This window comes from Eleutherodactylus coqui, chromosome 5, assembly GCF_035609145.1.
Source record: "Eleutherodactylus coqui strain aEleCoq1 chromosome 5, aEleCoq1.hap1, whole genome shotgun sequence".
In the NCBI taxonomy this organism is placed as follows: Eukaryota; Metazoa; Chordata; class Amphibia; order Anura; family Eleutherodactylidae; genus Eleutherodactylus; species Eleutherodactylus coqui.
The window spans coordinates 26,049,342-26,065,297 of record NC_089841.1 but is presented as its reverse complement, the minus strand read 5'-3'; the positions used below and the strand labels follow the sequence as shown (position 1 = coordinate 26,065,297).

The window sequence follows — 15,956 nt, the reverse complement described above, 5'->3', positions numbered from 1 at the left end:
AGTTGGCTTGTTGGTTTTTGCATGCCGAGCTATGCCCATGGAGTGGGTTCTTTCTGCCGTCTCTCTTTCGCCAACCAGGGCACAAAATTGCGAGAACACAAAATAAATTTAACAAAGTCCTTAAATGCAGACTTTGGTAAGGAAGGGGGGTGGAGGAGATTTTTGATGCATTACAATGGATGTACCTGAGCAAAAGCTCTGGAATGTTCTAATTCTTAACTGTCCTCATTTCCAAACTCTGCAAGCTACGTGGGCTTCGGGGTCATTTTTGGGAATGAATTTTGTGCTGGGAGTCAGCCTGACTGTTGGGGAGATCAACTGGATTAATAAAAACTATGCTTCCGGACAGACAATCTTAGTGTTGTGCATTGTATTAATAACATGTCTTCTTACTCTCAGGCTCTCAGTTTGCTACATCATCTTGTTCTTCACCGCTTGAAGCATAACATTTGCTTCCGGGCCTGGCATGTGCCAGAGCTGGAGACTACAGTGGCTAACGCTCTCTCGATTCAATTGGATACCTTTTCGAGACCTCCTGCTGCAGGCGGCTCCAGCAGGCAGGCCATACCCCCCTTTCCTTTGGGAGTTAGTCCTAAACGTGTGATGTCCTTGTTGAGATCTTCCATCATTTCTGTAACTTGGACCATCTATGGTAAGGCCTGGTTGCAATAGTGTTCCCTGGTGGGCATTAATGTGGTGCCAATGTCAGATTATGCCAGGTCGGAAGTAATCCTTTTATATATGTTTTGCCTCCGGGTGGAAAGGGTTTTGGGCATTCTTGCACAAAGGTGGTTAACTGGCATGAGCTTTCATTTGAAGCTGCAGGGTTGGCTGGACGTCACTAAGGACTTTATTGTTAGTCAGGCTTTAAATGAGTGATGAAGGAGTATGTATCCAAAGAAAGCAGACGACTCATCTCTTACTCCCTCCTAATTAAGTTGCCCAAGGATTTTCAGGGTGTTTGGAGTTCCCATTACGAGTATACCCTGTTTAGTGTTGGTTTTTCCTTAGGATTTTTTGGTGCTCTTTGGGTTGGGAAGGAGGTTCTAGTGTCATAAGATATGGTATTAGCCAAGGAATCAGTCCCTCTTTGGGTTAGGCAGTCAAAAATAGATCAATTTGAGAAAGGCTCGTGTTTCCCCTTTCACAACATTTCCGAGATTGTTTGCTCTGTCAGGTTGGTGTCTGAATTTTTTTCCTTCTGGCAAAAAGGGGAAACGACTGCCTGTTTACTGTGAATGGAGGTGGGAAGGCTGGAGAGATCCCTGGCCTGCTCCGCCTCCAACCCTAGCGATTATTGTTGTGATGACCGGTCGGGCATCTGCGCCTGACAGGTCATCCCATGTGAAATGGCCCTGAACCTCGCTTGCCGAAAGGTAAAGGTCATAAATTCTATCCTCACTCGCCAAAGGGTAAAGTAGCTAGAAAAAATAATGCACAACCAGACAAGAGAAGAGGGGAAATGTCATCGTGGATGCAGATTTTAGGCTAGAATTGCTCGTTAATTCTATAAAATGCTTGTATTTTGAAGATGTTTGATTCTAACTGATCATAATGTACTTCAAAATGCTCCATCCTGTAAAGGCCGTCCCTTTAAGACAAAGTAACCGAGAAAAACAAATGCTTGTATTGAGTTCCAAATAAAATGTGTTTGTCCTCATCGGTTATCGGACAAGTGGATTTCTCTTTTATCTGTACTGACAATTATCCCGGCTTTAAGTCTAGATGTCTTCGTTTACTAGTTTTGGTTATCGGACAAGATTTAGGCCTCATGTCCACTAGCCAAATGGATTTACCAAATCTGCGCGGGTGTCCCGCACGCGTGATCCGCGCCCATAGGGATGCATTGCACAACCGCAGGTAAATAAATATCTGCGGATGTCATTTTTCCCTGGAGCGCAAATCGTATGTGCGGGAAAACACCTGCAGCATGCTCCATTTCGTGCAGGTCTCCCGCGGCTTCCATTGAAGCCTATGGGAGCCGTCTGCTCCTGTGGCACACCCGCAGCTGTATTTCTGCTGTGCCGCGGGAGAGCAGGAGTTCAAAAAGAGAAAAGGATGTGCACGGCGCATGGGCGCGGCATGCTGCCGGCGTGCCAAACACATTCGCCGGCCCGAAGAGAGAAGATCCAGCCACGACGCAGGGCAGGTCCGCAGTGTCTGGATAGGTAAGTAAATCTTATTTTCAGGCCTCATGTCTGCGGGGAAGGAGGGACCCACTGCAGGATTCTGCATGGAGAATCCGCACAGGCCCGAATTTTTCAGTGGACATGAGGCCTAAGAGTTCTGTTTTTATACTGGCACTGCTCCTAATAACTCTCAGGTGTGACGGTTCTGGTTATCTGAAGTCTCTGACATCTATCTGTAATTTACAGCCAGATGTATTTGGCATTGTTGTACTCCCCAGATTCTTGTAAGCTCTCATTTATTATTGTACTAACGATGTATACATTCCTTACAATTTAATGTTCTACCTAAAGTTAGCTCTTCGCTTAGTGCTGAGAAGATCTAGATAAGGAATCCTATAAACACCTGACAATATTACTGAACCCAACCATACATGTGGGTGACGTTATTTTGGCTAGCTGTCCATAGAAGGTCCAGTAGGGAACTGTGATGGCCACATAGCTGCAGGTCTAGAAGCCGGACATAGATATTAGATGGTGGCTCAATGACCCCTCAGGAACCTCATACACATGTATATCTGGCATGGCTAGACATGCTGCAAGTTGTCTCAATGGTGGAGATCAGCGTCTACCAGAGACATCTGCTGCTTGTCTCGGAGGAAATTAAGGAGCAGATAGATATAAATCCAACCTGTTGGCTCCTTATTCTAACCAGCTGTTTCCACCGCCAGAAAACTGTGAGAAGATCCCGACAACATGTAATGTCTCTGGTCAGCGGTAATCCTGCCATCTCCACCGGCCTCATCACACAAAGAGAAGACATCTAATAAGATTGAAGACAAGAGCTTCACAGCCTTTCTACAGATCAGAGGGACATCTCCACCTACCGGATGGTCCTGTGGAAGAAGATGACGGGGACATCTCTCTGGTGGGCTTCTCTTACTCAATGGAACTGCAGGAAACACAGACGGACACTGAAGTGATTCTTTACATACAGATAATAAGACATGATTATTGGATTCTTCTGACCATAACACATATTATTACAAGCATCCATCTCCCTGAAGTCTTCCTGCACCTTATAATCTGATGGTCTCCCCTTCCCTGTCCCCCGTACAGCCAAGCGCAGAGCAGCGATAACGCGTTTTCCGCATCGTAGACCCCAGCGGAGAGCTGTCACTCTGAGTAACCCTTGAGTGACTGATCCTAGCCCCCGCAGGTACTGCCTGCACTCTTCTCTCCATCCTTCTTATTCCTCTTTCCTCAGTCTGCTGAATCCCGTCTCCATCCCCAGCACACAGGCAATCTGCGACACTGAGACGAGGCTGAACTTATAGACAGAGCATACAAGTCATGGGAGGAGGCCATGCTGTGTAATAATGTGCAGTTATTGGAGCTGAAGCATTACTGGGGAGGGGGCTACCACTGAGAGATGATGTACAAGTGAATGCAGAGTAAGTAGACAGAGGACATCACTGCTACAATAGGTCAGGAATGCAGGTGTCCAGTGTCACAGTGAACTCCCAGTGCACAGAGATGGCAGGAGTGAGCGTACAAATGTGCAGGAGGATATATACCAGTTTGTGGTCCTCCAGCATCACTGAGGATAAAAACAAGCATTTATTAGAACTTCTGGCTACAAACATAGGACCGCCATCCAAAGAGAAGATCCATGTGGGCACTTCATCAGTGTCGGAGAACTACATAGGGCTCATTCCAACAGGCATTTTGTTGTTCCCCTCCCATCACCTTTATTATTGTAGATTATAATACTATTATAATAAAATATTAACCCCCTTCCACCCTACAACACCAAACCCTGACACTACTCTGGGGAAGTTAGTGACATTAGTAGAAAATTTGGTAAATCCCAGAGGCGGAGCTAGGTTTTCCTGCACCGAGGGCAAAAGCGTTGTATATCCCCCATGTGAATCTTCTCTCCGCTGGCTGAGCCCCTCCATCCAGTGATTAATAATGGAAAGTAACACAAATTGGTGCTTACATTTTTCAGTAAATTAAAGCAAATAATAATACTGGTAAATCACTAAATGTTGCAGTAAAACATAACTTTATTAATATGTTCTATAGAGTAAAATACAAGCACTAAATGAGGGTAATAATACCAAAACTATGTAATAAATATATAACGGTACCATCAACCCCTTCCCTATTGAGTAACATAACCAACTGTCAAATAATCATCTCTGCCTCTCCGGCTGTGTCTCCTGGTTTGCAGGATGTCTCGGGGCTGCAGCCAATAAGAGCTGAGTAATGGATCTTTACGTGAAACCATACCAAAGATTTTACTTTCATCCACTACTTCTGTGAAGGGGAATGCATTGTGGCTTGCAGTTTGCCCCCCCCACCCCGACAATCACAAGTAGTCCAAACTAGCCGGGCTTCGTGTAATTGTAGGGTCACAGCAAACTGCGATACAACCCTACTGACGGCCATTATACTATAATGAGAAAGGTATTGTGGTCAGAGTCACCATATAGCCACAGCCGTACTGGTGACCCCTTCACCAATTTAGAGGGGTTCTACGAATTACCTATATGAAACTAAGAGAACAATAAGGACAGACAATGATATATTATTGGCCACCATCGCTCACAAGTCCCACCAAGCAGGATTCCCACTCTGTAGATACAACCTAGCAGCTTTTACTGGTGATGCCAGATGGTGATTCCTGTCCTGCGGAGGAGAGCCTGGGGGGGATAGTTGGGGGTACAGGGGCAACATGGGCCAAGGCACCTCTCCAGCCCTGCACCGCCGCCAGCTACTGTAGCAGTAGGGCTGGTGGAGCCGAGATCTTCTGTAGCCGCATTCTCCTGCTACTGTTTGATACAGCAGCCGTCCGCCGTGTAGTCACTGACTAGCGTCACTGTATGACTGGGATACTTACATATCAGCAATTATAAATGTGTATTGCTGATCTGAGGCCTTCTGTTTATATGCTAGTTTTAAGCAACAATTTTGTAGTGAGTGGCTCCACTAATCCAACAAGCAAGGTTTTTTGCCTGCCTGGCTGGCGCCCCACTTCATACAAGCACCAGGGGCACATGCCCTCCTCCCCCCAACTACAATCCTGCTAAATACATCCATTACCTGGTGACGGGAGCGGCTGGCGGGTCTCCATCATGGCCTCCTTGTACAGATCCTTGTGTCCTTCTAAATACTCCCACTCCTCCATGGAGAAATAGACAGCGACATCCTGACACCTTATAGGAACCTGACAACACAATATACAGTTATTACCCAGAAGCCTCCAGTGCTTATAATATATAATTTCCCAGCATTCCCTGCAGCATCACCTCTCCAGTCAGCAGTTCAATCATCTTGTTGGTGAGTTCTAGAATCTTCTGTACATTGATGTCCTCATGTATCAGGGGGTGAGGTGGGGACCCCATAATTGGGCTCAGGGGTCTTCCCCATCCATCACACACAGATGCCCAACAGCCATCACTAGGGGTCTTCTTTACTACTGTGTAATCCTGTAAATGGGGAAACATTAATAAATATCACTACAGGCATTTTCAGAGTCATCACCTCTCCAGTGACATCATCTGTTATTACTAAAGATAAGAATGATGTGATGTGACATCATCAGAATCTCTCCCCTCTCCAGTGACATCATCTGTTCTTACTATAGATAAGAATGATGTAATGTGACATCATCAGAATCTCTCCTCTCTCCAGTGACATCATCTGTTATTACCATAGATAAGAATGATGTAATGTGACATCATCAGAATCTCTCACCTCCCCAGTAAGCTGGAAGAGTATCTCTAAGGTGAGATTTAATACACTCTCCGCCATCTTGTTTCTGTCCTTCTCCATCCTGAACGGGTCAATCAGCAAAAATATCTTCCATAGAAAACATCAGAGGATCTTATATTGTTGGACCTGAATGGACAGAAGATGAGAGAATATAAAAGCCACACAGACTGCTATGTATACAATACATTTACTGGAGAGAATAATGGGAAACATTTGAGGAGATATTAACCCCTTCCCTCCGCAGCATTTGTTGTCACATTTTTTCCTCTCCACTTTCCTAAACTTATATTTCCAGTTACAAAATTACCTGAGGACTTGTTTTTTGTGGGAAGAGTTGTATTTTCACGGGTACTATATAATGTATTAAAAAAACTTTAACATTTTTTTAGCTGTAGCAGATGAAAAAAAAAACTATTTTTCCTTTCGTTTTTTTTTTTTTAAAACAACATTTCTTGGTGTTTTTGGGCAGCACACAAAGGGTCAAGTTACATCCTAATGGAAAGAAGGCAACAAGCTTAATTAGCAATAACCAATGAATTCTTGGGTTCCTTTTACTCTATAAAAGTCAGACACCACAAGAGAGACTTTTTTTGTTCTGTATCAAACTACACCCAATCTAGGAAGACTGGGGTACTCGCATGTGACAACGGGGAGTGGTCTCTGTCCCTCCATGCCCTTATCTAATAGGAGGAGGCACGGAAGGACAAATCACTCCGGTTACTAGAGATGAGCGAGCACGCTCGTCCGAGTTTGAAGCTCGTTCGAGTAGTTTGGTGCTCGAGACGAACACCATGCGGTACTCAAGTCAATTGCATTTCCTTCCCCGCATGTTTAGCGCCATTATCTAGCCAATAAACATGCGGGAAAGGCATTACCACTTACTGCTGTGACAGTAGTGAGTGGCTGGGCCGATCAGGTGACCGCCGAGTACTTAAACTGGTCCTGCCCGCGGCTCGCCTCAGACACATGCTGGCAGAGGTAAGGGAAAGTGCTGATGCTTATACAGGGATAGTGTTAGCATTGGATCCTGTCTACAAGAGCCCCAACGGTCCTTCTTAAGGCTACTCCACATCGTGTGCATTACTGTTGTGGCTGGCTGGGAGCAGTAATGCACAAAATTTTTTTAAGCATCTCAGGCTGCATTTCAGCTATAGCGTTCTCAGCCTGCAGTGTATTATGCAGAGTTTAGGGGCAGAGCTGCCTATATAGGGAAAGTTTTGGAGGACACCTGATCCTCCGTACAAGAACCCCAACGCTCCTTCTTAGGGCTACATCTGACCGTGTGCATTATAGTTGTGGCTGCCTGGGAGCAGTAGTCCATCAATTTTTGTATTACGCATCTAGGCCTGTTCCCAGCCTTTCAGTAATAGCGTTCTCAGCCTGCAGTGCCGTACAACCAGCTCTCACCATGAAACTCCACTCTAAAATTTCCTAGCCTGCTGCAAAGTAGTTCAGTTATACCGTTCTGTGTCTCCAGTGCATTAGATAGAGGTCTCACTGCTAAACAGTACTTTAATATTACCGGGGCCACTGCAAAGTATTTCAGCTCTGCCGCTGTGCAGAGTGTCTCATAATACCCTTTCCTTGGTGGGATTGAGATCGCCGCAGTTACCAGCACTATCCACTGACTTTAGAGTCTTCTCCCACTCCACACAGCCTCTATAATCTACAAGTCTTTGCGAGCGGTAAATTACTCCTAGGTATCAGCGCAAGACAGCGGGTTAATTTTTTCAAGTCACAGCATAGAGCCTCCGCTATCTACCAGTCTCTGTGTGCGGTGAATTAAGCCACAGTTTTCAGTGCTGTACAGTGGGGTAATTTATTTGGGCCCTGCTCTATTCTTAATCCGCCATGATGAGGAGTAAGGGTAAGGGTCGAGGATGCGCACGCGGGTGTCCAAGTGAGGGTGTGGGCACAGGCCGAGTTCCTGGGTGTGGTGAATCACAGCAGGCTGCTACGGGATTAGGAGAGAGGCAAGTTTTTGGGCTCCCCAGCTTCATATCACAATTTATGGGTCCGCATTGTAGACCTTTATTACAAACAAATCAGTGCGAGCAGAACCTGTCATGGATGGCAGAAAACGCGTCCAGCAATGTATGGACCACCCAGTGTTCTACGCAGTCCACTACTCCCGGCCTAGGGACTGCAACTCTGAATCCTCTAGTTACTGCTCCTCCTTCCTCCCAGCCTCCTCACTCCATGAAAATGACATATTCTGATGAGCAGGCAGACTCCCAGGAACTGTTCTTGGGTCCCTGCCATGAGTGGGAAAAAACGGTTCCTCTCTCACCTGAGGAGCTTGTCGTGACCAATGCCCAACCTTTGGAAAGTTCCCAGAGTCCAGGTGATGAGGCTGGGGACTTCCGGCAACTGTCTTAAGAGCTTTTTGTGGATTAGGATGATGAGACACAGTTGTCTGTCAGTGAGGTAGTAGTAAGGGCAGTAAGTCCGAGAAAGGAGCGCACAGAGGATTCGGGGGAAGAGCAGCTGGACGATGAGGTGACTGACCCCACCTGGTTTGCTAAGCCTACTGAGGACAGGGCTTCAGAGGGGAAGGCAAGTGCAGGACAGCGGCAAGCCTCCATACAGAGGGCTAGGTGTTCAAAGGTGTGGATGTTTTTTAGTGAGAGCGCGGACGACCGACGAACAGTGGTGTGCAACCTGTGTCGCACCAAGATCAGCCGGGGAGCCACCACTACCAGCCTCACCATCACCAGCATACGCAGGCATATGATGGCAGCACAGCGGTGGGCAAGCGTCAGCAAGCCGTGCCGAAACTAATCAGCTTAGGTGACAAGACGCACACAGCCCCCGAGCTGTTGCAGGGTCTGACAGAGCAGACCGACCTCTGGCTTTCGCCACTGAGCCTCTAATCGGGCATGGTCGTGTGTGACAACGGCCGTAACCTGGTGGCGGCTCTGCAGCTCGGCAGCCTCACACACGTGCCATGCCTGGCCCACGTCCTTAATCTGGTGGTTCAGCGGTTTCTGAAAAACTACCCCCACTTGTCTAACCTATTCGGCAAGGTGCGCCGCGTCTGCGCACATTTCCGCAAGTCCCCCACGGACACTCCCACCCTGAGGACCCTGCAACGTCGGTTTCAGCTGCCAGAGCACGGACTGTTGTGCGACGTGCCCACACGCTAGAATTCTACGCTGCACATGTTGGCCAGGCTGTATGAGCAGCGTAGAGCAATAGTGGAATACCAGCTGCAACATGGGCGGCGGAGTGGTAGTCAGCCTCCGCAATTCTTTACTGATGAGTGGGCATGGATGGCAGACATCTGCCAGGTCCTCGGAAACTTTGAGGAGTCTGCTGCATCATTAGCGTTACCATCCCACTGCTTTGCCTTCTGAGAAGTTCGCTGCTAAGCATAAAGGCCGATGCTTTGCGGTTGCAAAAGGAGACAGAGGGGTGACAGTATGTCGCTTGATAGCCAGACCACCCTCATGTCTATATCTCAGTGCGTTTTGGAGGAGGAAGAGAAGCGGTAGGGGGAGGAGGAGAAGGGAAGAGACAGCTGGCCACACTGCTTGCCTCTCATCTGTTCAGCGTGTAAGGGCTGAAGAGGAGGAGGAGGATCCTGAAAGTCATCTTCCTAGTGAGTACAGCAATGTGTTGTGTACTGGGACCCTGGCACACATGGCTGACTTCATCTTAGGCTGCCTTTCCCTTGAGCCTCGCGTTAGACGCATTCTGGCCAACACGAATTACTGGGTGTACACCCTTCTAGACCCACGATATAAGCAGAACCTTTCCACTCTTATTCCCGAAGAGGAAAGGGGTACGAGAGTGATGCAATACCACAGGGCCCTGGTGGAAAAAGCAATGCTAAAGTTCCCATCTGACAGCGCTAGTGGCAGAAGACGCAGTTCAGAGGGCCAACTAGCAGGGAAGGCAAGGAGATCAGGCAGCATGTCCAGCGCAGGTAGGGGAACACTCTCCAAGGCCTTTTCCACCTTTATGGCTCCCCAGCAAGGCTGTGTCACCACTCCCCAGTCAAGGCTGAGTCGGAGGGAGCACTGTAAAAAGATGGTGAGGGAGTACGTAGCCAATCGTACCACCGTCCTTCGTGATGCCTCTGCTCCATACAACTATTGGGTGTCAAAGCTGGACACGTGGCACGAACTTGTGCTGTATGCCCTGGAGGTGCTGGCCTGCCCTGCCGCTAGCATCTTGTCAGAGAGCGTGTTTAGTGCAGCTGGGGTAATCATCACGGATAAGCAAACGCGCCTGCCAACTGACAGTGCCGACATGCTGACCCTCATAAAGATAAACAAAGGCTGGATTTCCCCAGACTTCTCTTCTCCACCGGTGGAAAGCAACGGATCCTAAAGAATTTTTTCGCTGCAACAGTAGCAAAATGCATCCTCCATCGCCCCCCAAAGAGGGCAGAATTAGCTTTGTGTATCCCTCTCGAATATTACTCCTCCTCCTCCTCCTCCTACAACAGCATGTCATCATACTGAACTGCCAATTTCTAAAAGGCCCAAAATGCTCTGTTTAAAACTTTTAAAAGTTTTATCAGTTTTTACAGTTTTAAAAGTTAAACTTTAACCAATTTTTGTGGAGGGCTGCCTCCAGGCTCTGTTACAAATTAACCAATAACGAGCTGTATCTTCAAAAAATGTTTGTGGGTTTCACCTGCCCTCGCGGTTGAGCAATTTTTCAGCGGTACACTTGTACTCTTGGTACACCAATATTTCAGGCCATTGCCACACTTTTTGGCAAACTAATTTTTCCACGCTTCACCTATACTCTTGGTACACCAATATTACTGGGGTTCGCCTATACTTTTGCTAAAGAAATGTTACTGGGGTCTGACTATACTTTTGCTACAGAAATGTTACTGGGGTCCGCCTATTCTCTTGCTACAGAAATGTTAGTGGGGTCCGCCTATACTTTGGCTACGAAAATGTTACTGGGGTTTGCCTATACCTTTTCTACTGAATGGTTTGAGGGGTTCGCCTATACTCTTGCTACAGAAATGTTAAAGGGGTTCGCCTATACTTTTGCTACAGAAATGTTACTAGGGTCCGCCTATACTCTTGCTTCAGAAATGTTACTGGGGTCTGCCTATATTTTGGCTACAGAAATGTTACTGGGGTCTGCCTATACTTTTTCTACTGAATGGTTTGATGGGTTCGCTTATACTCTTGCTACAGAAATGTTACAGGGGTTCGCCTATACTTTTGCTACAAAAAATATTACTGGAGTCCACCTATACTCTTACTACAAAAAAGTTACAGGGGTCTGCCTATACTTGGGCTACATAAATGTTACTGGGGTCCGCCTATACCTTTTCTATTGAATGGTTTGAGAGGTTCGCCTATACTCTTGCTACAGAAATGTTAGAGGTGTTCGCCTATACTTTTGCTACAGAAATGTTACTGGAGTCCGCCTATACTCTTGCTACAGAAATGTTACAGGGGTCTGCATATACTTTTGCTATAGAAATCTTACTGGGGTTTGCCTATACCTTTTCTACTGAATGGTTTGAGGGGTACGCCTATACTCTTGCTACAGAAATGTTACAGGGGTTCACCTATACTTTTCCTACAGAAATCTTACTGGGGTCTGCCTATAATTTGGCTACCGAAATGTTGCAGGGGTCTGCCTACACTTTTGCTACAGAAATGTTACTGGGGTCCGCCTATACTCTTGCTACAGAAATGTTACTGGGGTTCGCCTATACTCTTGCTACAGAAATGTTAATGGGGTCTACCTATACAGCTTCTACTGAATGGTTTGAGGGGTCCACCTATACTCTTGCTACAGAAATGTTACTGGGGTTCGCCTATACTCTTGCTACAGAAATGTTACTGGGGTTCGCCTAAACTCTTGCTACAGAAATGTTAATGGGGTCTACCTATACAGCTTCTACTGAATGGTTTGAGGGGTCCGCCTATACTCTTGCTGCAGAAATGTTACAGGGGTTTGCCCATACTTTTGCTACAGAAATGTTACTGGGGTCTGCCTATACCTTTTCTACTGAATGGTTTGAGGGGTTCGCCTATACTCTTGCTACAGAAATGTTAGAGGTGTTCGCCTATACTTTTGCAACAGAAATGTTACTGCGGTCTGCCTATTCTGTGGGTGCACAAAGACTTCCCATGGTGGTGTTTTACCTGTCTGGCACAAATACACTGACTGACTTGGGCAGAAATGTGGGCCGAGGCCGAGGTCCTTGGCGGGGTGAAACTCTGCTATGTTTGGGCACTCTGATTTCTTCCTGTGTAATACCATCTTTGTGCACCGACAGCATAAGCGAGCCCAAGGAACTCAAAGACTTCCCATTGCGGTGTTGAGCTATCTGACACCTACGCAGAATGAATTGTGTGGGGATTTCCCATTGCTATGTAACTCGCGGCTCCTTGGGTCACCCAAGGTGGAGGCTGGGACCGAGCCTGACCCAGGGCCCGCTAACGTACTTCCCACACAGAGTATTGCGGGTCCTACCTCAGTCATGGTTTATCGGCCTTATTATGCAACCTCCTCCTGCTTGGGTTCTGGGGATCAGCGCTGGGAAACATGCATTTTCTCTTGTGTTACCACAGTTATCTGAGACACTGGTTTGGGACAAACAAAAGGAGCGTTACTACATTAATGAGACGTTCACAGCTGCACTAGCATCCGAGTCTGCTTTATGCCCACGATTACTGAGGGTGTAAGCCGAAGTTGAGGTTCTTGGCAGGGTGAAACCTGTTTGGGCGCTCTGATTTCTTTATGTGTAATACTTCCCTTGGGTTCCAGGGGCTCGCCTATGCTCAGTAAGCCCCCTACAGACCACCAGTAGAGAGGACCATCTGATTGTCTGACAAGCACCATCAGCTCCACCTGCCTGGTACTTAAGGCAACAGTACATAAACTGACGTGATGTGCTTGGTGCGGGCTTAGCTTCTTAGCCTGTGCCATCTGCAGTGGGAGTCCAGCTGTGACTGACAGCCGGCTTCCCACTGCCCCAGCGGATACTGGCCACAACGCGCTCCCTCTATGATCTTATTGGCCTGTCGCAATGTCATCTCGGAGGGCTAATTGGTTACCATGGCAACCAGATGCTCTTTTCTGTTGTCCGGGTTTGCCATGGAATATTATGGCTAGCAACAGCAATAATACATTGCAGTACACATGTAATACAACGTTTTACCATAGCAACCATATCACAACAGGATCAAGTCCCTGCATGGAAATAAAAACTGTAAAAAATAGCAGCAAAAAATATATTGTTTGACAACTTTCCCAACTGTCCCTCCCGCCCCACCCAAAAAAACATGGCAAGTTTGGTATCATCATAAATGGCTGAACAACAAATCGAATGCATTAATCATTCATTGCGAAAACTTTAAAGAATAACTAAACCCTTAAAAATGGAGCCAAAATGCTTATTTTGTTCATTTCCCCTCCAAGAAAGGAAAAGAAGTGATAAAAAAGCAATATGTAACCAGAAAACCTACAGCTCATCACACACAAAAAACAAGCCGTCACCGAGTCCCAGCAATGGAAAAAAAATGCCAGAAGAAAAGGTTTGTGCAAAAATGGAGAAACATAAAAATGCATCATTTTGGTATCATAGTGATCGTAGCGAGCAGCAGAAAACCGTATCCTGTCATTTATGCTGCAGGAATAACTCTAATAAAAACAAAAAAATACACAAAAAACACAGAGGTGGAGTTAAGGCATCCCCCCTTCCCTCTAAGGCTGGGTTCACACAGGGCGGATTTGCAGCGGAAATTCCGTCCGGAATTTCGCTGCGGCAAGTCTGCCTGCGGCCGCTAATCCCATGGTTAGCCAGCCATGGGACGGCCAATCCGTCTGAAACCGCGGCTGCGGCGCGGCTTTGCCGACTGCAGCATGGCCATTCTTTTTTCTTTCTGCTGCGGCCCCGCTCTCCTCTATGGGAGCGCCAGCCGCAGCGGAAGAGCGAGCGGCCAGGCCGCATCAAAGCCGCCGCGGGTTTTTCCTGCGGCCAAACTGCGAGATTTCCTTCGGGAATCCGCCCAGTGGGAATCCAGCATAAAGAGTTTCATAACAGTTGTACAACACATCATTTGTACCCAAAACGTCCTCATCAGGTCTTTTCGATTAAAAAATAAACAAAGTTACGGCTTTTGAAAACTGGAGCTGGAAATCCCACAAAAATCGTTACGTCTTTACATGCAAAATAGGTTGAAGAGCTCCTGGCCACGAGCGTATGAGTAAACCGCGCTGGGGGGCAGCGATGAGTCGGCTACTACTGCGTATGGCCACAGCTGTGCACTGCGCATGACAGCGGATCTCACGCACGCCATCATGTGTAGTGTCACTAGTCCCTGCTCTGTCTCTGAGCGGCGTTACGTATTAAGAGCCGCACATAAGCGATGCGTTTAATACACAACCCACAGAGCACATAATAGCTGTAATATACGGTATAATAAAACACGCTGCCCAAACGAATTATATGCAAGGAAAGAATGGTAGAGCGAGGGGGAAATGTGAAGATCAATCTATCTGTTACATAGGATAGTGGTGACTGTAGTGACATAATAGTGACCGGTGACATCAGATAGTGGTGACGGTAGTGACAGAATAGTGACCGGTGACATCAGATAGTGGTGACAGTAGTGACAGAATAGTGACAGGTGACATCAGATAGTGGTGACTGTAGTGACAGAATAGTGACCGGTGACATCAGATAGTGGTGATGGTAGTGACAGAATAGTGACAGGTGACATCAGATAGTGGTGACAGTAGTGACAGGATAGTGACCGGTGACATCAGATAGTGGTGACAGTAGTGACAGGATAGTGACCGGTGACATCAGATAGTGGTGACAATAGTGACAGAATAGTAACATAGTATGCAAAGCTGAATGAAGACAATGTCCATCTAGTCCAGCCTGTCTATCCTACTTTGTTGATCCAGAGGAAGGCAAAAAACCCCAAGGCCAGAAGCCAATTAGCCCATTTGGGGAAAAAATTCCTTCCCGACTCCCTAATGGCAATCAGACTGTTCCCTGGATCAACCCCTAATAGTTCCTACCTGCCTGTATACCCGGATTGACACTTAACCTAAGATTTATATCCTGTAATATCCTTCTTCTCCAGAAAGACATCAAGTCCCCTTTTAAACTCCTCCATGGATTTTGCCATCACCACTTCCTCCGGTAGAGAGTTCCACAGTCTAACTGCTCTTACAGTAAAGAATCCCTTTCTATGTTGGTGATGAAACCTGCTTTCCTCTAATCGTAGCGGATGTCCTCTTGTTACCGTCGTGGTCCTTGGTGTAAACAGATCGCGGGAGAGATCCATGTGTTGTCCCCTCATGTACTTGTACATGGTTATTTGGTCGCCTCTTAACCTTCTTTTTTCTAGAGTAAATAATCCCAATTTGGACAGCCTCTCTGGGTATTCCAGTCCCGTCATTCCATGTATTAGTTTAGTTGCCCTTCTTTGAACCCCCTCAAGCACTGTGACATCTTTCCTGAGCACTGGTGTCCAGAATTGTACACAGTATTCCATGTGAGGCCTGACAAGTGCCTTATATAATGGAAGGATGATGTTCTCGTCCTTCGCCCCTATACCTCTTTTAATGCACCCCAAGACTTTATTTGCCTTTGCAGCGGCTGACTGGCATTGGTTACTCCAGTTTAGTCTACTATCCACTAATACCCCCAGATCCTTTTCCATATCACTTTTCCCCAGCGGTACCCCATTAAGTGAATATTGGTGACATCCGTTTCTCCTGCCCATGTGCATAGTCTTACATTTTTCAACATTGAACTTCATTTGCCATTTTTCTGCCCAAGCCCCCAGCTTGTCCAGGTCCGTTTGTAGCCGCACATTGTCCTCCATTGCATTGATTATATTGTATAATTTTGTGTCATCTGCAAATATTGATATTTTGCTGTGCAGCCCCTCTATCAGGTCATTGATAAATATGTTGAACAGAGTGGGGCCTAATACTGAACCCTGTGGCACCCCGCTAGCGACTGTGGTCCAATCAGAGTATGAGCCATTTATTACCACCCTCTGCTTTCTATCATTAAGCCAATTTTTTACCCACTTACACACG

The 15,956-nt window shown here is 46.8% G+C and overlaps 1 protein-coding gene across 1 annotated transcript in view; it reads right to left on the bottom strand.

Annotated features, from left to right (window-relative positions):
• The window catches only part of LOC136627344 (zinc finger protein 345-like), a 501,744-nt gene extending 489,360 nt beyond the window's left edge, over positions 1–12,384 (bottom strand). Inside the window, exons 1-5 of the mRNA XM_066602361.1 lie at positions 12,366–12,384; positions 5,889–6,032; positions 5,441–5,620; positions 5,235–5,358; positions 3,014–3,078 (exon numbers count right to left, since the gene is read on the bottom strand). Coding sequence (XP_066458458.1) covers positions 3,014–3,078; positions 5,235–5,358; positions 5,441–5,620; positions 5,889–5,966 — 447 coding nt within the window. The 5' untranslated portion in view covers positions 5,967–6,032; positions 12,366–12,384. The remainder of the gene's footprint in view (positions 1–3,013; positions 3,079–5,234; positions 5,359–5,440; positions 5,621–5,888; positions 6,033–12,365) is intronic.
• Positions 12,385–15,956: the final 3,572 nt, after the last annotated feature.